The sequence below is a fragment of the Eubalaena glacialis genome, chromosome 3, assembly GCF_028564815.1.
Source record: "Eubalaena glacialis isolate mEubGla1 chromosome 3, mEubGla1.1.hap2.+ XY, whole genome shotgun sequence".
Taxonomy (NCBI): Eukaryota; Metazoa; Chordata; class Mammalia; order Artiodactyla; family Balaenidae; genus Eubalaena; species Eubalaena glacialis.
Window position 1 is genome coordinate 72,089,871 of NC_083718.1, and position 27,705 is coordinate 72,117,575.

At 36.4% G+C, this 27,705-nt stretch overlaps 1 protein-coding gene across 1 annotated transcript; it reads right to left on the reverse strand.

Annotated features, from left to right (window-relative positions):
* Positions 1 to 27,606, reverse strand: LOC133088016 (protein piccolo-like). Its single transcript, XM_061185779.1, has 5 exons — positions 27,556 to 27,606; positions 7,085 to 7,178; positions 5,781 to 5,852; positions 3,622 to 3,802; positions 1 to 2,006 (listed from the first exon to the last, which is right to left on the reverse strand). The coding sequence occupies exons 2-5, from the start codon at positions 7,091 to 7,093 to the stop codon at positions 1,795 to 1,797; spliced, it is 474 nt and encodes a 157-aa protein (XP_061041762.1). The 5' UTR covers positions 7,094 to 7,178; positions 27,556 to 27,606; the 3' UTR covers positions 1 to 1,794.
* Positions 27,607 to 27,705: the final 99 nt, after the last annotated feature.

Sequence of the window (27,705 nt, forward strand, 5' to 3'; positions counted from 1 at the left end):
TTTTTTCCTTTACTTTCTCTAAGAATTTTCAAAATCCACTGAATTTTTTTTTTAAAGTTACACTTGAAAAACTGATCTACATTCCAACTGGTATGCTAACTCGAATTGTGAGCAGTTTAAACTTTTATCACAGTGCAACATATTTATAGTCATGCTTGAACAGATTAGGCCAGTAGCATGCGTTCCATTCTGCAATATGAATACTGTTAATCTATTTCCCAACAAAAGTCAAAAGATGCCCAGTGCATAGAAAAATACAAATCACTGTAGTCAATACATTATGGGACTGATCTTGGGACTTACACAGTGGTGATGAAGTCCTGAAATGCCATGCCCACAAAAGCACATTCAAAAGTGGATAAACATACTTTATCAGACAATCTCTAAAAATTAAAAGATGAGGGCTTTAAATTTGGGAGATGTTCTTGCTGTGTGCTTTGAATAGCGCCTTTCTGCTCACCTCCTTCTGGCTTGACTGGTCCATCAGACATCACCTTCCTGAGGGCTAGCTGGCTTTGGTCTTGGTTGCCATTAGCAGGTGGAGGCAGATTATCAGACTGAGTTCTTTGAATGGGGAGGACTCCTGCTATGCTGTGTCTGTGCTGCTTCCTGGCATGATTAGACTGACCGCTTTTATGTGCTGCTGTGGTAGTGTGGGTGAAATGGAAACCCAGAGTATGTATCCTCAGATGGAACCAGCTTGAATGTTATTCATGCAAACAGAAGTGATCTTTTCCTCTATCGAAGTAAGTTGTGTTTTCAAATGCCAAAATGACACCACATGCACAGCACTAAAGGGGGTTAAAACTGGCTGTTTCTTTGGAAATGATGACTTTGGGAGATGGGGAGAACATTCATCTATCTCCGTTGTTTGGCTGATGCCTCTTGGAAGTAACAGTGCCCCTACATTTTTAAAGTCTCTGTACTCACTAAGTTCTTATATAATTCTATCAATTGAAATTACAGCAGTTAAGATGGGTGAATTGTTATGCTTTAATTGATATCTTGACTTCCAATGGTTAGAAAAAAGAATAACCCTATAAATTCTCTTGTATCATATACAAAGTGTGATCCAACAGAATGGACCCAACTGTGCTCCTTAATGAGGTAACATGGCCTCATTGAATATGCTTAGACATATATTAATACTACATACTTTTTTGAGAATATAAGAAACATTATTTTCTTTACAGATTTTTTTTTCCAAAAGACTAGAAAGTTTCTCACACGGAAAGCTTCATTATTTCACATGCATAATTTATTAAAAATTTTAAGCGTAAAATGGTTTTTCCATTTCCCCTAGGTTCTAGAACTTGACTGTTGGTTACATGACTCTTCTGCCTAAAATTTTTTAGTGTTTTTCAGAGGTGAGACTCTCATTGCTAATCTGCTCAAAATGCTTATGTGTGTGCCTTTTTTTGGTGTAATGCCTGGAAATCTGGCAGCCACTTGTGCTTATAATTCCTGTATTCTAAAGGATATTTAAGTGCACACAAAAAGGACACACAGCATAGTTTTGCCTGCACACAGCACAGACACAGCTACCAAATACTATTAGCCAGGTTGGATGGATGGTGGAGACAAAGGAGAAACAGCCAGTTTTATTTCGTTCTATGTAAATTAAAACAAAAAAGAACTGAATGAGAGAGAGCATATTTATGTATCGATACTGTTCCTACACAGACAAAGGGACAGAGAACAGAGGGAGCAGGGAATGCACAAAACAAAGCAAATGGGGAAGGACAGCAGGAAAGAAAGGCAACAGATGAACATTAAGCTGCCATGCTGAGGAATTTATTTGCGTCTATTACTTGGTTGAAGGCGGAGTTGTTGCACGGCGGCTTCGGCAGCAGCTATAGCAGCCCTTGCATCTTCCAGGTGGGTCTGAGTGACGTTGGTTTTGCTTTGACTGCGAGATGGTCCATGAGAGCAGAGGTGGCCTTCGGATGAGGATTTCGAGCTACCGGGACTACTATGGGATTTCTCAGTGGTGGGAAGCTGCATGTCTGGTTACAAAAGGGTAAAACATGAGTTAAAGTTGCTCCAGCGTTCCTCCTGTCAAGCTGGGTCTCACATAATTTGAAACCGTCCAAGATTTATGTTAATTCTGTTTCTTTTTTTGGCGCGTTTATGCAACTGCTCACCATACAGCAATGTGATTCAACATTTGGGAGACAATTTTTGGGAGGAAAGGCAAGAGGATGATAATCTTGAGAAGAGAGGTTTGAGAAGAGGAATGAATACATTCTAAGTAGTCTCATATAAATGAATATATTAACTTATAGTTTGACCAAGCAACTCTGCTAATTCTAGTAGGGACCAGGTAAGAAACAATAGGCTGACACTGCCGCAGCAGGAGTTTTAAGTAAAATTCCTGGAGGAAGGTGTGTGAGTCACTGGGATACATGGAAGTGGAGACTGTATTATATCATCATCTCAGGTGATTTTAGAGAATGTATATATAAGATCACACATTTACTGTGGTAGTCGTAGAGAGAGAGGTCTTTATACCAATAATCTTCCAGAATGTTAATTAGTGCAGAGTTGATCTGGCTAAGTGGAATCCAGAAATTATCTATACAACTCATAAGTAATCTATAGCACTTATTGTAGTCAGTGGTTTATTGTATGAACTCAGTGGCCTCCTGGACGTGACTTCAGTTTTTCATCTCCTAGAACACTTGCATTTCCAATCCAAATTGCAAAGAACCACTTTTCAATTTGCTGTACTTCCTGAGAAGAGGCGAAAAGGAAGGAATACTCAGATCCAATATAAAAATTTTTATTTAATATTTATAAATAGCTCAGCATATCCTGGAAAGATATTACATGGTTCTCTCATACAGGCAGTAACTCATTTTATGATGAAGATTATGATGAAGATTACTGTTGTGTTGTAGGATAACTGGTTAATGAACCTCCCAAAGGAAAAGCTCATTCCAATGGGAAAGCTGTGCATATTGCCAAACCCAATGTATGTATGTATGCTGCAATTTAAAAATAATAATAGTAGTTAAAAAAAATCATAGAATTAGTTTGAATGCACCATTTAGGAAAGGTTTAAGTAATTTTCAGCATACCAATTGTTTTGATGACATGAGGAAAATGTTTTTGATATAATTAAAAAGCAGAATGCAAAACTGTTTATATCCATATATTACATATATGATTTATGAGTAAGAATATACATATGAAAAAATAGGGATTTAAACAGAAGAAACATGCATAAATGGTAATGATTATGTCTAGTCAATGAACTGTTGAGGATTTTTATGTTTTCTTTATGAAATACCCCAACGTATTTTATAAAATCTTATTAACCTAGATTTTGAGAGCTGAAAAAGACCCAATAGCTTAACCCAACCTCCTCCATTTTATAGGTTGAAAAACAGCGAACCAGAGAGGTGAAGATCACAAAGGCATCAACCTAATTATGGGCTGATCTGAGACCAAAGCAAATTTCTCCTGATTCCATATCCATTACTCTTTGCATGATAATATATTAAATATTTCCCAATATAATACTTTTCAAAGGATATTAAATATACAGGCACTCATATTCAAGAAGATACTGAGTGAACAAACAGACAAAAGTTTTTTTCTACTTGAAATATCTCCTACCCTTGGATGGGTCAGGGAAGATACCATGGCTTCTGCTTTTGATGACAGACGGCTTTGGGGACTGCTGGCTGCTTTGACTGGAATGGGACTTGCCATGGTCAATGCTTTCAGTCTGTTCTTTGAGAGGATACCACCTAAGCGTGTTATCGAGGTGAGATGTGCTAGATAAATCAATCAATACCTGAAAAAAAGTGCAATAAGTGAATAAAATTTATGGATTAAGCTGTAATTCATTTGTTGTCTTTTTCTGTGATCTGAAATTTATTCAAGGACCTAAGTCAAAGGATATAGTATAACCTTTAGGATGATGAGGTCTTCCTCATTTTTCTTCACCCATGATACTGAGAATGTCTTGTGCATACCAGATGCTATATAAACGTTTGGTTAAATCGAACTGTATGACATCTCTGACTATTAATTAAATTATTTGGAGATGATGCAAAAAGGTAGAGTCACAAGTCAATCTCTTTATGAAATAAAGTCTTTTTTTTTTTTGTCACTTTAGCAAAGCTATACTGTAACTAACTTTTAAACCAGACACCCCCATGATCTACTCATATCTGACCCAAGCACACTTTTCAAATCTTTTTTTAAAATTAATTAATTTATTTATTTATTTATTTTTGGTTGTGTTGGGTCTTCGTTTCTGTGTGAGGGCTTTCTCTAGTTGCAGCAAGTGGGGGTCACTCTTCATCGCGGTGCGCGGGCCTCTCACTATCGTGGCCTCTCTTGTTGCGGAGCACAGGCTCCAGACACGCAGGCTCAGTAGTTGTGGCTCACGGGCTTAGTTGCTCCGTGGCATGTGGGATCTTCCCAGACCAGGGCTCGAACCCGTGTCCCCTGCATTAGCTGGCAGATTCTCAACCACTGCGCCACCAGGGAAGCCCAAGTCTTCTTTTGTTAAATGGACACATTATATTCTTAAACTGGGCTAGTGTTTTTTTGCAGATTGTTTGATTTTAGTTACAAGAGGGACAAAATGAAAAAGAATGGCTAATTTTCAATTACTAACTTATTCCCTCTATTTTAAAACATACTTTAGTTCACATTTGAAACAGAGATATTACCAACAGTTTACAATAAGAAAGCGCTGTGTCATGGTTTAATTGGCAACATTTTTTCTTTCTTAGCAGTACATAAACAATGGTGCATTTTACAGTAGTTGGCATCTTAAATTTGAGCAGATATTAAAAAATAAAACCACACAATGGATATATGCTTTAGGTTCATGTGAACAATAAATTATAAGGACTTCAATAAATCAGCTTTTTGAAATAGGACAATAAATCAGATATAACCGTACTCTAGAGTAGTCCTGTCTAAGACCAAGATTAGTCCAAGTGGCTATACCACATGGAGCCTGCAGGTGAAGTTCAAATGATCTAGTTTTGATGGGAAAGAGGTACAGAGTGTAGGAACCAAACAAGACCTCATGTCACCTAGACTACTCAACTGTTTTCTATTGTCTCTATCAAAAGGATATTGTATTTTCTAGGTGTTATATATTTTTGGAGATTTATTTTTTTTAACATTAATTCATAACTTCTGCTTTAAGCAAAGATCACTAAACAAAATATGTATTTTTGGAATATGATAGATGAAAAATATCACAGAATCTGAGCATCCTGCCACATTTCATAATTAGGTTACATTCCTTGTGAATTTATAAAAATTGTTTTTACTATTTTCTCCTACTTCTAGTTTTGCTTCTTAAAATATTTTGAGATGTTTTGTGGGACACTTAAAAGAAATAAGAATGTAAAATGTCACATCAAGTCATTCATACGTGCAATGAGGAATAGCAATTAAATACCCTGAAAATGCATTTGAAAAAAATCCAGCTCATTTTATAATACAATAAATTTATCTCAAATCTTTTACATAATCATTTAGATTTACAGCATGATTATATAACTTTCTATCAAAACAATTAATATTTCATCTTGCAAATTAATTATAAAGTACATCAAGTGGTAAAGTGAAAATTATTTCTCCAGTTGCTATTCATCTATTCAAAGAGTCATTTGTAAATAAATTCTATCCACCAAAGAATTTTATCCAGAAACAGTTATCTTATACACTTAAGAAATATGCTTTCCATAAAGGTTTAATTGATGGTTTATAATGAAGCAAATAAAAAAAGGAAACCATAGGCTCACCTCACCAAGAAAATCATTGGAAGAAAATCTATCATAATCCCAGACTGTCACCTCCAGTGTTTTCTTCTTGAGCTACAGTTCAAATCAAAATGTCATTAACCTCATTTCTCATCATAAATTTTCATTATACTCATATAATAGACTCATTTATATTTTCATTCCTTGAACTCTTTCCGCTTATGTAAAAATACTTTAAGTTTATATAAAAATGTATACTTACATTCAATATTATGTAAACTGTCAATCATTTTGTGGTCCAACCAAGTATTTGATCATAAGATACCTCACCATTTTGCAAAAAAAAGGGTGATTTTTACTTATTTCCTGTTATTCTACCCCTGCCCATTATTAAAAGTACCAAGCAGAATCTATATATACTCTTTAAATACATGAAATTCATAGGTTGCAAAAATGTCTAGGTTATTCAAAGTATTTGGATTATAGTTTTTTGTTTCAGTAAATTGCCAAAACACATTAGTAGCACTGTCTTATTTCTGCAGATGAATTTAACTTATTTTAAATTCAAGAACCCAGATTATAATTTATATCCAGTTTCAATTTCATAGTCAACTTAGAAATCTTACAGAGGATAAATCAGAAACCTCATTTTGAAAGACAACTCATTTGTAAATTGTTTTCATGGATGTCTTCTTCCTATTCTATTTGTATTCTTTTCTCTCTGAATTCATCTTTATAAACCATCAGTTATTTTCTATTATTGATACAAAGTTATGACATGAAGATTTTCAGAAACACATTGATGCAATTTTGCTTAGAGTCATCTATTTGTTGTGATAATCCTTTACACTAGTCTTCTTCATGCTTTCTTCTGCACAGTTTAGTTGCACAATGCCAGATCCATAGGAAGCCTCAATTTAGAAAAGAGATGATCCCTAAATTGTTTCCAGGAGGGGTAATTCATTTCAGTGCATCTGAATCTTATTTTTTCTTTGTTTATGAAAGTCAAAATACAGCTGGTTGGAAAATACTTTCCATTAAAATATGATAAATAGAGCCCAGTCTATTGAAATATTTAATTTTGAAATAATCAGTGGAAAATGTCCCACTAGTCTTATGCATTTTGTTTATTTTTTAGCTGTTTTGTCAAAATGTGCACATTTTCTTTCACTGTATCTTCGAACTGCACCCAGTTCATTTTACTGGCTATATTTCTTGCATGTATTTTACTTAATTTTTTTTGTTTCTATGGAAAAATTGATATGAATCACAATCTTTCAATAATTCTGTCATCACTATTTTTATATTAGCCTGAATCTGTCATACAGAAAATAATCATTGCATACCTGTTCCATGGAGATACTTTTATAAATTACTGTTTGATTCCACTCAGGATTAAGACTTTTCTGAACATATTTAGTCCTTCTCTTGTACTCAGCACTGAATTGGAAAAAAATAAAGAATTACCCTGATTATTTACCTTGACCGATGACTTCATAGTCAACCTGAAGGGCATGCAGACTTTTAAAGGTATTTTGTTTTGAATCACTATGTAATCGTCTCATCATACTCATGTCTTAAACTGTATTTTAAGTTGAATGCACAATGACAATTTAAAAATATCTTGGATGCCTTTAGTTTTATTTTCCCTAAGGTATTTTATTTTTAAAGAAAAGCTTTTAGGTGTTCTAACTAGGATACAATTTTAGAAATCTTAATCTCTCCTGAATGTGTCAGATAATTACATGAACTATACAGTAACGTCAATATCTTCTTGTCCTACAAATAATAATTTGATATTTAACTTTCCAATAGTTTTGCAACTGATCATGTCAGCAAAGCCAAATGGTCTTTCAATTCATTTTTTTCTATAAAAAACTGAAATAACTGTACTGACTGAGGAAAGGATGAGAAATGGCTGTTGCTATACCTGAGATTCCATGAACATTTGTTATCTTACATTTATAGTAGATTTTGACACTCTTGGTAAAGTAGAATACTTAATCTAGTTATGAAACAATCTTAATTAAATACAAATTCTTGGTTTATGTCAATAGCTTATGTTACAAATGATGAACCAAATCAAAACTTTTCCTCATTCATTATAACTTGGGGCATTTCAGTTTATCCTTGACTCTTCCATGACCTCTGATCACCAGTTAGAAGCTTATATCTTACACGTTTAAGCATAACTTATTTTCAAAACTTATTCTAATTAAGTCTGACAAAACATTTATAACTGGCATTAACCAGCTAATGGGGTTGGAATTATTGCTATTTGCTATGAGCCAATGGTGCCCACATAGACAAAGTTTTTCTCTAACACTCACTGGCTTTTTCCAAATTTTCTGCCTAGAAAACAAACCTACTTGTTTGGGGTCCATTCACGTGCCTGGACTTCATAAACTGCCTTACCCTAAAGGTACTGCATCCTGACCCTGGATCTGTAGTTCTATTCCCAACTGTCGGCAGACTAACTCTTGTCATATTCTTGGTCTCAAGCATTGCCAAATTCTGGAATACCTACTATTGTTCCCCAGATGCTAATTTACTTATTCATTCTAGATAAAACTATTAAGAATCAAGCTCCAGTTCACCACTCACTTTAGAGATGGGTCTACAGCCAAGTATCTTTTTTTCTCCCTCTGGCTTTATTCTCTTTCTTATCAGACATACACAAGGGCAATAATTTCCAACACTGACTGCATATTAGGATCACTTTGGGATCTGAGTTCCAAGGGTGGTAGGTGGGGCAACTAGCACAGCACCCACATTCCCCTGCCCTTCACCCCCAAGGAGAGTCTTATTTAACAGGTCTGGGGTGAGGCTTGAGCATCAGAATTTTAAAAATCATCTAGGTAAATCTAAAGTATTGCCAAGATTGAGAACCACTGAGAACCACTGAGCTCATGTCTCCTAAGACCTCACAGTTCAGCCACTGTGAACTGAATCCAATTTAAGAAATGACGCAGCACTATTCTTATTTGTAACCAGCCTATCTGAATGTACAAAAAAAGAGTAGGATTTGACAATTTTGTCATTCAGCACAAAGTGCAAATAATTCTGGGGAAATGTATAGGCAATGATTCAAAGACACAGGAACTTTCATAGACTGTGGACAGAAAGTATACATTTGTACATATACTTTTTAGGTAAATTTGTCTATGTCTAGTGAAGTTTATGCACTCAAGTACCCAGAAAATTCCACTTTGACTTAATTCCACTTCTACTTTAGAGAAATTCTCCCACATGTACAAAAGGAATTTGTTAAAGAACATTCATTGCAACATTGTTTCTAATAGTGTGTTAATAATAAATAAATACATTATGATATATTTATTCAATGAAATTTAAGCAGCAGTTAAATTAAATGAAATACACCTTCATTTATCAAGATAGATAAATCTTAAAAAAAATCTTGAGCAAATAATTTGCAGAAGAAAACCTATAGTAAGTTATCATGATATAAAGTTAAAATTACATGAAATAATACTGTTAATTATTTATGTCTACTTGTATATATGTATGACAAACATTAATATCATAAGACAGCTTGGGAATTACAGACGTTAAACTCTATTTTGTGGTTATCTCAGCACAACAGGGGAATGGTTTCAGAGGACTTCAGGGGTACCTGTAATATATTTTTTATTAAAAAAAATCTGAAGCCAATATAGCAAAATGTTATGATTTGGTAAAATTGGATAGCAAGAACACAAGTATTTGTGACAGTATTTTCTATAATTTTCAGTAAGTTTAAAATATTTTATAACAAAATTCAAAACTATTTTAGCAAATTATGTCCCTTTATACTTTATGATTTTGATTCTTTAAATTAATGACATAAGAAGAATGAATATGACCACTTTTAAGTTAATAGCCAACTTTGGTTGCTACTTTAGAATTCATGGCTATTCCTGCAGTAGGTATACTAAGAAAAAAACACATTGTGTAGTACGAGTTTTAAAGTTTCTATCTGTTTTGGACTTAATTATCCAAGTGGTGAGATCATGGGAAAAACATATTAGGGATAAGATTCATAATACAGTGAACAGTGGTAAAATTGTTATTTTTTTCAAATTCTGAAAAATTGAATGCACAAAATTTTAAAATAAGATTGAAGACGGAAATTAATGTCAAAGGCAAACTCATGTATTTTTACTAAAATTCTATATGTCAGTATATATTAAAATAGCCTGAACTATTGAAATGTCTTCAAAAAGATGTATTAGTCAACATATTTTCTTAATTTATAAATATTAATAATTGTTATATTTCACATGCATACTTTAGTCATTTTTTCACCCATATGTAGCAAAATTATTGAATGCCAACTCTGCACCAGGAATTATGCTCTATCAACATGTACAACTGCAAAACTCTTAATTGTACTGACATACCATTATGTCATGAGAAGCACACTTTATAAAGTAAGCACATTGAAATAATAGCAGCTAACATTTACGAAATGCTACTTTTTCACAGGCAGAGTTCTAAGTGCTTTTCATGTGTTACATTATTTAATCCTCAAAGTAACTCTATGAGTCCAGTATTATTTATTATCCTATTTTATAGCTGATAAGAACTGAAGCTCAGAGGAATTCAGGCATGTTGGCAAGGTTGCATAGTTATTAATTCATAGGACCAGGTTTCAAACACAGGGAAACTAATTTCTTGCTCTGAAACATGGGCTATATGAACTCAATTGATTAGGCCCATCATAAAATTTCTTAATTGCAGGTTTCATTAGCTGAAGTGTCTAGTTTGTCTTCTTTATTTTACAGTCAAAAACTGTACACTTCAAATTAAATATATGTTTTATATATACAACATAAATTATTTATAGTGTGTGTATATATACACATATCGAAAATGAGGACAGCTTTAGAGTTGCCTAGGGAAACATTGAATGGTATATCTTAAGACTAAGAGAGTGCTGTGGAACAAGTAGGGATAATTATTATAAAAATTTACTTTTGCTCAGATACACTCACATATAACCCCAATTAGCTGGGAAAAATCTAGATGTTCACTTTACTAGGTTATCTTAATCTTACTAATAAGTCTGAATCTCTAGTTCTCTCAAGACTCAAGGTCTGTGTCCTTTGCCTTTAGGGTTAACGAGGGTAAACATACCTTTCTCCTGATCCTGCCTCTACCAGCCCTGGTTGACCTGTGTAAATGCCAATGAGATCCTTTGCAATCTTTTCAAACTTGACTTTCCTGACACGCAGAGATGGCCACACAAAGCTCTTCCTTCAAGAACCCTTGTTTGATAGCTACCATGTACTGACTATCTTGGGCATGATGTCAATGGGCTGTGTTCCCACTTTACACAATTGAAAACTCCACAGTTCTCATCGCCATATCAAAATCTGTGGATTCACAAGTTGAAGGTGGCCAGGTAAGCAGCGGGATTCTTGAATGTGAGCAGAAATCCAGGCTGAGAAATAAGTGGAGTTCCTTTTCCTTTTCCTACTGTGTCTGGTAAACACACTACAATCCCTCATGGGAAGACTGCAATAATGACATTATTTTAGGACAATTAAGCCATATGTAATAATCAGAGAAGTTTTTTATAAGGGAAAATAAAAAGTCAATTAATCAAGATAGAACACGGTGTTTATCAAACAAAAATCGAGGGACTTCCCCGGTGGTCCAGTGGTTAAGACTTTGCCTTCCAATGCAGGAGGTGTGGGTTCGATCCCTGGCCGGGGAACTAAGATCTCACATGCCGTGGGGTGCGGCCAAAAACTTAAAAAAAAAATCTAAACCTTTATTTCCTTAAAGTTTTGACTAATTTCTTTTTTCTTTCTTTCTCTTTTTTATTATTGGACAATCATTTTCTCATAGGTAGATATGATTTTAAGGCTGGCAGAAAAAGGTACTTAAAATTCAATTACCCTCTCCTAAACCAGCAGAATAAAAACAGTTCTCTGAGTTTCTCTGTAAAAAAAATTGAGAAAGAAGAATGGAATATAATGGCTTGTTTTTTCTTAACTTTCATAGAATTATCTAAAGTACTGAAGGTCTTCATTTCTTTTATTTGGTTTTTCTTGATTGGAAAAAATACATATATATTTCTTTATTGAAAAAATATATAATGAGTCCAATAAAGATATATATATGTGTGTGTGTGTGTGTGTGTGTGTGTGTGTGTGTGTAGTTTTTTCAAAATTACTCCTCTGAGGATGTTGCCTTTAATTTAGAAAGAAGCACAGAGCATATCCCATTTTATAAGCTCTGTTTCTCTGTGTGCAATAGTGCATTTATGGGCTGTCACTTGGTTGTCCTCTGTGCTCCCTGAGGTCTGACACTATGGCTGTGTTCTCAATTCCAACCCCAGCACAGAGTCTGGAGCAGTCTGTGCTAAATAGATGGTTTTTGGATGGATCTTTAAAACATGTTTGTACTTCTCTTTTTCCTTTAAAATTTATTGAAATAAAATGTTTTGGCCTTCAAATTGTAAATACACACAACACCTGAATCTGCTTTACATTCTTTCCAGAGGAAATAGTTTGAGATGCTAACAAGGGTGTTTAGAGAATGTCCAGCCAGGAATTAGGTTTCCAGGTATCATGATAGCAAAACTCAGCTTCAGTCATGGCAAAATCTCATTAGTGAGAAAAAATCTGTACTTTGTCCAACAGCGTAATGAGAGAAAACCACAACAAAATCCTTCAGATATGCTCATTTCCATTTCTTAATTATCCGGGAACAAGTTTTGAGTTCATGGACTCTTCAGGCTGTTTCCTTGTCTTTCTTTCACCTCTTCTCGGCTGACATTTGGGCTGTCAGAGCTTATGAGCATCTTGACTAAAGGATGGCAAGAGGAAATGAAAGGAGAAAAGAAAACTGGACCAGTGAAATTCTTTTAGTTAACAGGACATTTTTAAACAAATTTTAAGAATGAAGGATGTATTACACTTATTATTGAAGAAAAGTTGTTTGATTTTCTATATAGTGTTGTTAAATAATTTGGTGTAATTCAGCAGCCCAAGCATTCTGCATTTCTTTTTTTGCAGGGATAACTGACCATTGGCTACATGGAGTTTATTATACATATTTCTAGCAATAATAGCAACTGCCATTTATTAAGAGCTTATTACGTGCCAGACATTATGCTTATCATTTTTGGTGCATTCTCCCTGTGTTTCACAAACACCCTGGGAGGGGGGCTATTATGATTCCTAGGTGGAAGAGGAAATAGTTTTAGAGAAACTGCACAACTTCTAAGTGGCAGGGCTGAAATTCAAATCCAAGTTCTTAAGGACTTCGCTCACTGGTCTCCTCAGCCTAACGTACAATGTCAGTACCTCATCAGTATAATTCCTTTTCACATTGACAGTTCTCGAAGAGATGATGAAAGTGATTTCAAGATGAAAGATATGATGAGAAAGTGACTCTAGATCTTCTAAATTGTAATCTAATACATCCCAGATTATTCTGACCATTATTTACATTTACAGAAAACATGTTCTCTTCTAAGTTAAATATAGACAGTCATTGTCATTCTGACAATTTCCCCCTGGTTTCTCTGCATGAAAGAGAGGAAGCTTCTGAATAAAGTGACTGATAACATCTGTTCTAAAATGACACTATCTCTTTGAAACAAAACTCATTTCGCGTATCACTCTGAGAGATCTGGAGATGAAAGAGCCAGTCATAACAAGCAACCTTTCTCAGTATCAAATTTTACTGGTTGCCATAATTATGTGGTTGCAAAGAAACAGAAAGTTTCTGGGCACCAGAAAGGTTGTAGTGACTAATACTATTCTTTGAGATATTTAAATATTTAAGCCTTTACAAATCAGAACCTGCCTCTTTTGGGCAACAGCTTGTCAGGTTTAGTAAAGATGCTGAATTTTAATGTCAAAGACAAAAATCCTGTACCACTAATATTCTGGGTGGGACTAAAATTCCCATCACGCCACAGATGGTACTAAAATTCCCATCATGCTACAGATGGTACTAGATTCACCTCCCCAACTAAATAACACATTTAATTTATAATGCAATGAGATGTGCAAAAAATTGCTTTTGGCTATGTGTAAGAAATATCCTTAGCTGACAATGTAATGATGCAACATGCTCTAGCAGAAAACAGACAAACCAAGGAGGTTGCTCTTATGCTGTTGCTAACACCCTAGAGCAGGCAGATTATGGCATCCTATATTACACAGCAATAATTTTGTGGTGCAGAAGGTATAAAGGCATGAAAATGTTTCAATATCAGGTCTAAGTGAGGGTAAAAGACCAGACAGCTATCATCTTTAAGATGAGATACACACCTAGTACTCGTCATCCAGAAGATCAGTTAATTCCTTTTGAAAAATGACTAGATTTTTTGTTTGGTTGTCATAAAAGATTCAGAAGAATCTGAGCCATGATTTTTGCATGAGGAGCTAAATGAATTTTAGCAGACAAATTATAAATGAAAACTTTAGTTATATCTAATTTCAAAGTGATAGTTCCTTATTCATACCTTTCTATGTTTTTACTCTTTTCTACTTTTCTGGGCTCCAATGCACATACCTGCTACACATATTTAGTAATGTTGTGGTCAGAACAGTCTGCTATTAGCCTAATTCAATTGATACAAACAGGTAGAAAAATAAAAATTATAACCGAAGTTGAACTGCAGGTGAATGTACTTAAAAGGCAAACAAGAGAACTCTAGACATTTCACTGAAGTGTGACACTGAAAGAGAACCAACTCTACCTTGCATTCTGGACAACCATGACTTGACTGCATTGATTCCAAGAGCGAGAATGAAGGATACAGCAGGAAAGTAGGAAAGACAGGAAGAAAAAAGTTAGGAACAGAAATAAGGAAGAAAATGTGAGAATAAAAACTAGAGGAGCTATACCATAATATATTAACAACATGAGGCAGAAAATAATCTTAGAACTAAAGTAAAAATAATACCTCACAAGTGTAGTAAATTCCAAGGTCTTGGCCACTATAATAATTAGGAGTAATTTAATGAAAGGGCTAGGAATTGAATACGAGTAGCACATTAGCCTGCTTTTTGGTCAAATTCCACCCAGAAGGCATGTTTTGTTTGACAAATGGCATGGGGATAGCTTTAGGTGGGACCTCACTCTTCATTTCACTATAGTTCCCACCCTTCTTTCTCTGTTAAATACTCCAGAATGGACTGACATATTCATGCTACCTGCCTGACCTTTCCGGTTATTCAAGTTTGCAATAGTCTAATTGAAACATATCCTGTAACAAATAAAAGATAACCACTCTCTTATAGTATAAAAGGTGATACTCCAGGATATTAAAGAAGATAGAAAATAAAAGACAGTGCTTTATTTTCATTCATTCATTAGCAAATGCTGATTAGAGAAATACCATTGGCAGTCATTTCCTCTTGTCCCATAATACTGTCATTAAGTAACAATGAAGGTCTAATGACCCAAATCAAAGGCAGAATGAAGTTGTCAGTTCGTTATATTCATGTTAAAAAAAATAGTGCTGGGATTAACCAAGATGGCGGAGTAGAAGGACGTGCTCACTCCCTCTTGCGAGAGCACCAGAATCACAACTGGCTGCTGGACAATCATCGACAGGAGGACACTGGACTTCACCAAGGAGGATACCCCACGTCCAAGGACAGAGGAGAAGCCACAGTGAGACAGTAGGAGGGGCGCAATCAGAGTAAAATCAAATCCCATAACTGCTGGGTGGGTGATTCACAGACTGGCGAACACTTATACCACAGAAGTCCACCCACTGGAGTGAAGGTTCTGAGCCCCACGTCAGGCTTCCCAACCTGGGGGTCTGGCAACGGGAGGAGGAATTCATAGAGAATCAGACTTTGAAGCCTAGTGGGAATTGATTGCAGGACTTCGACAGGACTGGGGGAAACAGAGACCCCACTCTTGGAGGGCGCACATGGAATAGTGTGCGCATCGGGACCTGGGGGAAGGAGCAGTGACCCTGGGGGAGACTGAACCAGACCTACTTGCTAGTGTTGGAGGGTCTCCTGCAGAGGCGGGGGCTGGCTCTGTTTCACCATGGGGACAAGGACACTGGCAGCGGAGGTTCTGGGAAGTACTCCTTGGCATGAGCCCTCCCAGAGTCTGCCATTAGCCCCACCAAAGAGCCCAGGTAGGCTCCAGTGTTGGGTTGCCTCAGGCAAAACAACCAACAGGGAGGGAACCCAGCCCCACCCATCAACAGTCAAGTGGATTAAAGTTTCACGGAGCTCTGAATGCCACAGCAACAGTCAGTTCTACCCACCACCAGAGCCTCCCATCGAGCCTCTTAGATAGCCTCAACCACCAGAGGGCAGACAGCAGAAGCAAGAAAAACTACAATCCTGCAGCCTGTGGAACAAAAACCACATTTACAGAAAGGTAGACAAGATGAAAAGGCAGAGGGCTATATACCAGATGAAGGAACAAGAAAAAACCCCAGAAAAACAACTAAATGAAGTGGAGATAGGCAACCTTCCAGAAAAAGAATTCAGAATAATGATAGTGAAGATGATCCAGGACCTCAGAATAAGAATGGAGGCAAAGATTGAGAAGATGCAAGAAATGATTAACAAAGACCTAGAAGAATTAGAGAACAAACAAACAGAGATGACCAATACAATAACTGAAAAGAAAACTACACTAGAAGGAATCAACAGCAGAATAACTGAGGCAGAAGAACGGATAAGTGACCTGGAGGACAGAATGGTGGAATTCACTGCTGCGGAACAGACTAAAGAAAAAAGAATGAAAAGAAATGAAGACAGTCTAAGAGACCTCTGGGACAACATTAAATGCAACAACGTTCGCATTATAGGGGTCCCAGAAGGAGAAGAGAGAGAGAAAGGACCAGAGAAAATATTTGAAGAGATTATAGTCGAAAACTTCCCTAACATGGGAAAGGAAATAGCCACCCAAGTCCAGGAAGCGCAGAGAGTCCCATACAGGATAAACCCAAGGAGAAACACGCCGAGACACATAGTAATCAAAGTGGCAAAAATTAAAGACAAAGAAAAATTATTGAAAGCAGCAAGGGAAAAATGACAAATAACATACAAGGGAACTCCCATAAGGTTAACAGCTGATTTCTCAGCAGAAACTCTACAAGCCAGAAGGGAGTGGCATGATATACTTAAAGTGATGAAAGGGAAGAACGTATAACCAAGATTATTCTACCCGGCAAGGATCTCATTTAGATTTGATGGAGAAATCAAAAGCTTTACAGACAAGCAAAAGCTAAGAGAATTCAGCACCACCAAACCAGCTCTACAACAAATGCTAAACGAACTTCTCTAAGTGGGAAACACAAGAGAAGAAAATGACCTACAAAAACAAACTCAAAACAATTAAGAAAATGGTCATAGGAACATACATATCGATAATTACCTTAAACGTGAATGGATTAAACGCTCCAACCAAAAGACACAGGCTTGCTGAATGGATACAAAAACAAGACCCATATATATGCTGTCTACAAGAGACCCACTTTAGACCTTGGGACACATACAGACTGAAAGTGAGGGGATGGAAAAAGATATTCCATGCAAATGGAAATCAAAAGAAAGCTGGAGTAGCTATACTCATATCAGATAAAATAGACTTTAAAATAAAGAATGTTACAAGAGACAAGGAAGGACACTACATAATGATCAAGGGATCAATTCAAGAAGAAGATATAACAATTATAAATATATGTGCACCCAACATAGGAGCATCTCAATACATAAGACAACTGCTAACAGCTATAAAACAGGAAATTGACAGTAACACAATAATAGTGGGGGACTTTAACACCTCACTTACACCAATGGACAGATCATCCAAAATGAAAATAAATAAGGAAACACAAGCTTTAAATGACACAATAGACCAGATAGACTTCATTGATATTTATAGGACATTCCATCCAAAAACAGCAGATTACATGTTCTTCTCAAGTGCGCACGGAACATTCTCCAGGATAGATCACATCTTGGGTCACAAATCAAGCCTCAGTAAATTTAAGAAATTTGAAATCATATCAAGCATCTTTTCTGACCACAACGCTATGAGATTAGAAATGAATTACAGGGAAAAAAACGTAAAAAACACAAACACATGGAGGCCAAACAATACGTTACTAAATAACCAAGAGGTCATTGAAGAAATCAAAGAGGAGATAAAAAAATACCTAGAGACAAATGACAGTGAAAACACGACGACCCAAAACCTACGGGATGTAGCAAAAGCAGTTCTAAGAGGGAAGTTTATAGCTATACAAGCCTACCTAAAGAAACAAGAAAAATCTCAAGTAAACAATCTAACCTTACACCTAAAGAAACTAGAGAAAGAAGAACAAACAAAACCCAAAGTTAGCAGGAGGAAAGAAATCATAAAGATCAGAGCGGAAGTAAATGAAATAGAAACAAAGAAAACAATAGCAAAGATCAATAAAACTAAAAGCTGGTTCTTTGAGAAGATAAACAAAATTGATAAGCCATTAGCCAGACTCATCAAGAAAAAGAGGGAGAGGACTCAAATCAATAAAATCAGAAATGAAAAAGGAGAAGTTACAACAGACACCGCAGAAATACAAAGCATCCTAAGAGACTACTACAAGCAACTTTATGCCAATAAAATGGACAACCTGGAAGAAATGGACAAATTCTTAGAAAGGTATAACCTTCCAAGACTGAACCAGGAAGAAACAGAAAATATGAACAGACCAATCACAAGTAATGAAATTGAAACTGTGATTAAAAATCTTCCAAAAAACAAAAGTCCAGGACCAGATGGCTTCACAGGTGAATTCTATCAAACATTTAGAGAAGAGCTAACACCTATCCTTCTCAAACTCTTCCAAAAAATTGCAGAGGAAGGAACACTCCCAAACTCATTCTATGAGGCCACCATCACCCTGATACCAAAACCAGACAAAGACACTGCAAAAAAAGAAAATTACAGACCAATATCACTGATGAATATAGATGCAAAAATCCTCAACAAAATACTAGCAAACAGAATCCAACAACACATTAAAAGGATCATACACCACGATCAAGTGGGATTTATCCCAGGGATGCAAGGATTCTTCAATATACGCAAATCAATCAATGTGATACACCATATTAACAAATTGAAGAATAAAAACCATATGATCATCTCAATAGATGCAGAAAAAGCTTCTGACAAAATTCAACACCCATTTATGATAAAAACTCTCCAGAAAGTGGGCATAGAGGGAAACTACCTCAACATAATAAAGGCCATATATGACAAACCAACAGCAAACATCATTCTCAACAGTGAAAAACTGAAAGCATTTCCTCTAAGATCAAGAACGAGACAAGGATGTCCACTATTATTATTCAACATAGTTCTGGAAGTCCTAGCCACGGCAATCAGAGAAGAAAAAGAAATAAAAGGAATACAAATTGGAAAAGAAGTAAAACTGTCACTGTTTGCAGATGACATGATACTATACATAGAGAATCCTAAAGATGCTACCAGAAAACTACTAGAGCTAATCAATGAATTTGGTAAAGTAGCAGGATACAAAATTAATGCACAGAAATCATCTCTTGCATTCCTATACACTAATGATGAAAAATCTGAAAGAGAAATTATGGAAACACTCCCATTTACCACTGCAACGAAAAGAATAAAATACCTAGGAATAAACCTACCTAGGGAGACAAAAGACCTTTATGCAGAAAACTATAAGACACTGATGAAAGAAATTAAAGATGATACCAACAGATGGAGAGATATACCATGTTCTTGGATTGGAAGAATCAACAATGTGAAAATGACTATACTACTCAAAGCAATCTACAGATTCAATGCAATCCCTATCAAATTACCAATGGCATTTTTTACGGAGCTAGAACAAATCATCTTAAAATTTGTATGGAGACACAAAAGACCCTGAATAGCCAAAGCAGTCTTGAGGGAAAAAAACGGAGTTGGAGGAATCAGACTCCCTGACTTCAGACTATACTACAAAGCTACAGTAATCAAGACAATATGGTACTGGCACAAAAACAGAAACATAGATCAATGGAACAAGATAGAAAGCCCAGAGATAAACCCACGCACCTATGGTCAACTAATCTATGACAAAGGAGGCAAAGATATACAATGGAGAAAAGACAGTCTCTTCAATAAGTGGTGCTGGGAAACTGGACAGCTACATGTAAAAGAATGAAATTAGAATACTCCCTAACACCATACACAAAAATAAACTCAAAATGGATTCGAGACCTAAATGTAAGACTGGACACTATAAAACTCCTAGAGGAAAACATAGGAAGAACACTCTTTGACATAAATCACAGCAAGATCTTTTTTGATCCACCTCCTAGAGTAATGGAAATAAAAACAAAAATAAACAAATGGGACCTAATGAAACTTCAAAGCTTTTGCACAGCAAAGGAAACCATACACAAGACGAAAAGACAACCCCCAGAATGGGAGAAAATATTTGCAAACGAATCAATAGACAAAGGATTAATCTCCAAAATATATAAACAGCTCATTCAGCTCAATATTAAAGAAACAAACACCCCAATCCAAAAATGGGCAGAAGACCTAAATAGACATTTCTCCAAAGAAGACATACAGACGGCCACGAAGCACATGAAAAGATGCTCAACATCACTAATTATTAGAGAAATGCAAATCAAAACTACAATGAGGTATCACCTCACACCAGTTAGAATGAGCATCATCAGAAAATCCACAAACAACAAATGCTGGAGAGGGTGTGGAGAAAAGGGAACCCTCTTGCACTGTTGGTGGGAATGTAAATTGATACAGCCACTATGGAGAACAATATGGAGGTTCCTTAAAAAACTAAAAATAGAATTACCATATGACACAGCAATCCCACTACTGGGCATATACCCAGAGAAAACCGTAATTCAAAAAGACACATGCACCCGTATGTTCATTGCAGCACTATTTACAATAGCCAGGTCATGGAAGCAACCTAAATGCCCATCAACAGACGAATGGATAAGGAAGTTGTGGTACATTTATACAATGGAATATTACTGAGCCATAAAAAGGAAAGAAATTGAGTCATTTGTTGAGACGTGGATGGATCTAGAGACTGTCATGCAGAGTGAAGTATGTCAGAAAGAGAAAAACAAGTATCGTATATTAACGCATGTATGTGGAACCTAGAAAAATGATACAGGTGAGCCGGTTTGCAGGGCAGAAGTTGAGACACAGATGTAGAGAACAGACATATGGACACCAAGGGGGGAAAACTGCGGTGGGGTGGGGATGGTGGTGTGCTGAATTGGGCTATTGGGATTGACATGTATACACTGATGTGTATAAAATTGATGACTAATAAGAACCTGCAGTATAAACAAACAAACAAACAAAACAACTAATACTAAACTTTCATTGGGTTATTTGTATGGAAATATGTTAATATAAATGTTTCAGACATTACATGAAATTTCTAAAAATCTTATATGTTCTGGTATAATGTTATAAGTCATAATCTTAGTTATTACTTTAAAATGTATATCTCAGAAACAACTAATTTTCTTGTCAACTGCATTATTATGAACTTTCATCAAATCTTTAACCGTGGTCATTTTTAAGTCTTATGTCATTTACAGACAGTTCTGGGTGTACTCTGATGCTTTTGCAAATATGTGCCTATAAAAGGGTTTCATCTTCAAGAAATTCATGGAAAAGACTCTGACAAGTACAGGTTTCTGGTACCTGACTGTACTGCTGAACTGAATGAATAAGCATTTTCAGAACTCTAATGAAAAACTGGTGAACTCATAAAAGTGCTAACAAAATATCAAGATAAAAAAAATTAATTACATGGGACTGAGTGAACTGATGAGGATGAGTATAATTTTTGTGACTTTCAGTTTGAATTAAAAAAAAAAATCCCCCCCCCCAAAAAAAAGTAAATAAGTATTCACTTTTGTACCTAATTTTGACATGTAATTCCATATTGTTCTTTGTAAAAAGAGCCCAAGAATTGTATAAGCTTTAGGTCACAATACACCTAGAAATGCCTCTGGTAGAAACCTTAGAATTACTGAAGTATTCTTGTTCACCTCATTTTATTTAATTCTAAGAATTACTATTTCATCCTTCAAAACTCTCTTGGACTTTCTCTTGTCAATTTCTGCTGATACTATTTTGTTCAGGGCTTCCTCACTTAAAACTGCATCATGATGAATGCCTGATAGTTGGTTTTCCTGACTGCAATCTCCCTTCCAAATAAATCTATCCTATGTAAAGTTGGCAGACTACTTTTCTTAAAAAGCAACATTGCTTATTTTGCAAAATTCCCATCCAAACTCAAGATATTTTGGTGTCTTTCCACTATCACTGATCTTCTACACTTGGGATGCTTAAATGCCCAGGCAAAAGTGACAGTCAATCAGAGGGTACTTGAAGCCACAAGAGAAATGTGACACATTTTTCTAGAGTATCATTTTTTCTTGATAGCAAGTAATTTAAAAGATTATTTCCCCCCTTTCTTTTCTTTACTTGTATCAAAGAGATATCGAATTGAATGTAAAAAGATAAAACACTTTTGAGCTCAGATGCAGAAAATTAGATTCACTATTATTCTTGGCTCATGACACATTCTCACCATTGGTTCATTCAAGGCTCTCAAGCATTCATTCATTCTTTCATTTAAAATAATACAACAGGGGAATTCCCTGGCGTTCCAGTGGTTAGAACTCCGAGCTTTCACTGTTGAGGGCCCATGTTCAATCCCTGGTTGGGGAACTAAGATCCCAGAAGCTGCGCAGCCAATAAATAAACAAACAAACAAATAAATAAAACAAATATCCATGAAGTCACCACCAACATGAAAACTAGGACATGAATTTACATTTACATTCACCTCTTTGACCCTCCATTGCATCACCCAGCCTCTTCCCATTCAAGGTAACACTATCTAAATCATCATTCTCTTGCTTTTCTTTTTAATATCACAGGTATATATATATATATGTATGTATATATATATATGTATGTATATATATGTGTGTGTATATATATATATATATATATGTTCCTAAACAGTTTTGGGGGGCAGCTTAGAAGTTATTAACTTTATAAGAAGTCTATCACATGCTGTATGTAATTCTTACAGACTTACTCTTTTCACTCAATATTATATTGCTAGGATTAATGCACATTATGGCATATAACTGTAATAAATTCATTTGGAGTGCTGTATAAATATATTCTAATTTATTTATCTATTCTTCTACTTGTAGATGGGCATTTGGGTTGTCTTCAGATTTTGATATTAAAGAGAATGCTCATATGAACAATCTTGTGTATGTCCTGGTACTAGTTCAAGTTTCTTTTGGGTATATACCTGGAGCAACATGGTAGGTCAAGGGGTTTCCAAATGTTTATCTTTACAGGGTAATGACAAACTTTCAAAGGAGGCTGTACCAATTTATACTCCCACTAGAAATGACTAAAAGATTCTGCTGATCCACATCCTCTAGATATGGTCCAACTTAATAAAGTCTTTTTAAACTATGGTAACATATGCACAATATCAAGCCTACCATTTTAACTATGTCTAAGGGTACAGTTCAGTGATATTAAGTACATTCATATTGTTGTGCAATAATCACCCACCACATCCATCTCCTGAACTTTTTCATCTTCCCAAACTGAAACTCTGTGCACATTAAACAATAACTCTCCTCTCTCTCCTCTTCCCAGTCCTTAGCATCCACCATTCTACTTTCTGTGTCTATGGATTTCACTACTCTAAGTACCTCGTAGTGAAATCATACAGTATTCATACTTTTGTGACTGGCTTATTTCACTTAGCGTAATGTCTTCAAGGCTCATCTACGTTGCAGAATGTTTTAGAATTTCCTTCTTTTAAGACTGAATTTTATATATATATATATATATATATATATATGTATATGGACACATTTTGGTTATCCATTCATCCATCTATGAACACTTGGATTGCTAAGTATAAGGGAAGAAGGGAAAATTGGAGTTTGGGTGAAAGAACTGGATAGGTTCAGTCTGGGATATCCAAACGGAAATGCCCAGTTGGCAGTTAAGTTACTAGGTCTGAGAATCAGAAAAGAAACCTGAGCTACAGATATTATTTCATGAATTATCAGTGGATAAATGGTAACTGAAGCTACTGAAGAAAGCAAGAGGACAGGGAAAATGAATAGAATGAGAAAAAACTAGTTCAAGGATTATGTGCTAGGTGGTTTAATAAGAACCAGTAACAATAACAGTTAACACTTATTGTGACCTTTCTATGAGCCAGGTACCATTCTAAATATTTTGCTCAAATAATTAAAAAAAAAAAACAACTTTGGACATAGGTACTATTATTATTATGCCATTTTACATTTAAGGAAACCAAGGCACAGTGCAGTGAAATAATTTGCCTGAAATTGCACATTAAATTGAGTGGTGAAGCCATGATTTGAAGACAGGTAGCCTGACTCCAGAATTTTGTTCTCAACCCTATACAAACCTCACAGTAATTCTGGAAGGTAGGTATTTTTACCTCTACTTCATAGATTAAAAAAAAAAAAAATGAGGCTCAGAGAAATTAAATTAACTTCCTAGAATAATACAGCTTGCATGAAGTAGGATTACGATTCAAACCTAAAGACCATATCCTTTCATACGTCAGTTATGAGAAGAGATTTAATTTCTCTCATAATCTTTTACAATGCCTCGCCTAGTACTAAATATTTGTTTAAAAAATGGTATTATTATCCTCAATTATTACTACCAATAATGTAAGAACATTGAAGTTTAGCTCCAATTTACCTTTCACAGGAAGTTACTTGAGGTTGTACCACAACATAAAAAAAGTATAAACTAAGGCGGAAGATGTGGGTCCAGGAAATAGTGACTCGTACCCTAGAGAATAGTGAAAGGAAGTCCCAGTACAAAAGCCTTATAGTAGAGAAATTGGAGCAGGACAGTGAATTTTTGGAGAGTGGTCTTCATGGAGAAAACTTTGAAATCTAAAAATTAATACAATGAGACTTTAGAGATACGATAAAGGAATCTGGTAGCATGTAGTAAAGATGTCACTGAACTGCCTCTAGCACTGTTCTTCAACAAAGGGCATTAGGGTCATGATATTGTTTCCCTAGAGAAGGAAATGTTATCCTAGCAGACAGTTCTGTAGTAAATATTAACATAGGAATAACTGAAATGCTTTTTATTACCGTATTTCACTGATTGTAAGACTTTTCCCCCCATATTTTAAACCTCTGGATGGGATGCATCTTACAATCAATGGTGTGTCATGGTTTAATTATTTTCTTTCTTAGTAGTACATAAAATAATAGTGCATCTTCTAATCAATAGCATGTTGGATTTGATCAACTATGTGTGCCACAGTTTTATATGCTTTATAATATTACTCTTTCTAATTTAATCTTCCTAACAGTTTCATGTAGCTGATGCTATTACTATTTTATAGACAAGGAAACTGAGGCTCAAAGATGTTAAACAGGGCTTCCCTGGTGGCGCAGTGGTTGAGAATCCGCCTGCCAATGCAGGGGACATGGGTTCGAGCCCTGGTCTGGGAAGATCCCACATGCCGCGGAGCAACTGGGCCCGTGAGCCACAACTACTGAGCCTGCGCGTCTGGAGCCTGTGCTCCGCAACAAGAGAGGCCGCGACAGTGAGAGGCCCGCGCACCACGAGGAAGAGTAGCCCCCGCTCGCCGCAACTAGAGAAAGCCCTCGCACAGAAACGAAGACCCAACACACCCAAAAATAAATAAATAAATAAATAAATTTATTAAAAAAAAAAAGATGTTAAACAATATGCTCAAGAACTGCTGTCAATTAAGTGGCAAAGCCAGAATTGAAAACCAGGTCTGGGGAATTCCCTGGCGGTCCAGCGGTTAGGACTCAGTGCTCTCACAGTCGGGGCCCTGGGTTCAATCCAGAAATCTCGTGGCATGGCCAAAAAGAAAAAAAAAACAGAAAAAGAAAACCAAGCCTTACTTCAAAAGTCATGCTCTGTTGCACCTCAACATTTACCATGGGTGATACAAAGCTGAATAAAAACCATCGAAGCTGAATAGTTCAAGGGGGATGAAGTTTTTCCAACTCCTCCAGAAAGAACCAATCTTGCCCTCATCTGTGCTCCCGTAACATTTTATGAGTACCTCTGTGGATGTAAAATGTCACCTGCCATATCAGCAAACATAGGCTACTGTGGCCATCAAGCCATCAGCCACTACATCAGCCCTGAGGCAACTCAGGGTAGAGAAAAACAAACAGGCTGCTGGTCACCAAGCTGTCAGCCACTGCAGCTGTCCCCAATGGTGCAACCTGAGGGGATTCAGGATGGAGTAAAAAACAGGATACTGGCCCTAGACCGTTAAGGTGCATATCAAAGGAAGGATTTCAATAAGCCCAAACTCTTGCATCTTCCCATACACAGCTAAATTCATAAACTTGAGACGTCTGGTTTTTCTTCAATTAGCAGTAATCTTTTGATTGCCAACTACTTGGTTTTTGTTGCAAAAACTCCTATATATCCTTGCTCCTCCCTTGCTTCTTTGGAGCAGTGTCTCAGAGCTGAAAGGCTGCCTCCCGGGCTTAAGGCCTCAGAAAGTCTGCCCGGAATAAAATGTAACTCCCAACTTTCAGGTTGTGCAATTTTTTTTCAGTTGACACCTCTAGTATATGTTGTTATAATGTATAACTTACAAGGAAGTCAGGAGTAGTATCTTAATCACCCTTTCCAACCTTACAGTGCCTACCACTGATCCTGACACATGAAGAGAAACTCAATGTCTGTTAAAAGGAAACAGGGTCTCTGCCACTAAGTGTAAAGAGGAGACAAGAAATGCACATATAACTAATAAAGGCAAAATATAGTGTTATAGGAAAATTATAAATAAAATGCATTGGAGTTTAGGAGAAAAGAAAAAAAAACGATAGAGAGTACAGGTCAAGGGGAAACAGTTCAGCCAGCTTCCAGATTTTCCTACACACTCACACAGACACAGTCTGCAAAAGCTGAAAAGGCTGAAACCAAGCTAATGAGACAATTTCTCTCCCCATTTTAAAATTTAATGAGTTACCAGCATTTATAGACTGAACTTTTAAAATTTCACATAAAATCAGGATTTTTGGATTTTCTTGAAAAATGGGAAGGTATTGGAAACTGGGTGCTCATTCTCCAAGAGAAATTGGTTGGATGTATCAATTGTTCCCTTCAGATAAAGTTAGTGCTCCCTTGCTCATCGTAGTACCTCCCACCATTTTCTTACGCCCACCCAGTGTAAAATACTTTATACCTGACCATAATGGGTACTTGGGTTTAGGACCCCTTCTCAAGACACACCGCTCACTGCTCTATTACACACCGGGTATTTTCAAGCACCGTGTCTCTGCCTGGAAAGACTTTTCTTTCTACAAAAGCACTCAGACTTCTCTAAGCGACTGCTTCAATTCCTTTTACTAGCTTTCTCTGACCATCCCCTCAACCGGGTCACCGCAGCATTCTGGTCATACCTCTATTAAAACCCTAATCACACCGTATGTACAAGTTTTTCTCCTTTACTAGGATGTGAGTGCCTGGAAGCCAGCGGCCCACGATTCATTGACGTTCGCGCCCCAAATCCGTGGCCCGGCATCTAAACACAGGCATTCGGTACGTGTGTGCGGAAGTCAATCTCCTCCCTTTACGCAAAGCTAGGCTAAACTACCTACTCGACCTTAGATGTGGGGCTGAGACAGAAACGCAGACGAGTCAAAACAAGTGGACTCTGGGCGAGAAGAAAGCACACCACTCCACCACCGCGAGCAAACGCTACCGGACGAGGTCCCGCCGCCGCAACTCCGATTCAGCTGCTCCAGTTCCAACTCTCGCGAGATTCGGCCTGAGCGCCAGCCCGTAAGCCCCACGCAGCTCGGTTTCCACGGGATTCTCGCGGTAGGGCGACACGCCAGGAGGAGCACTTCCG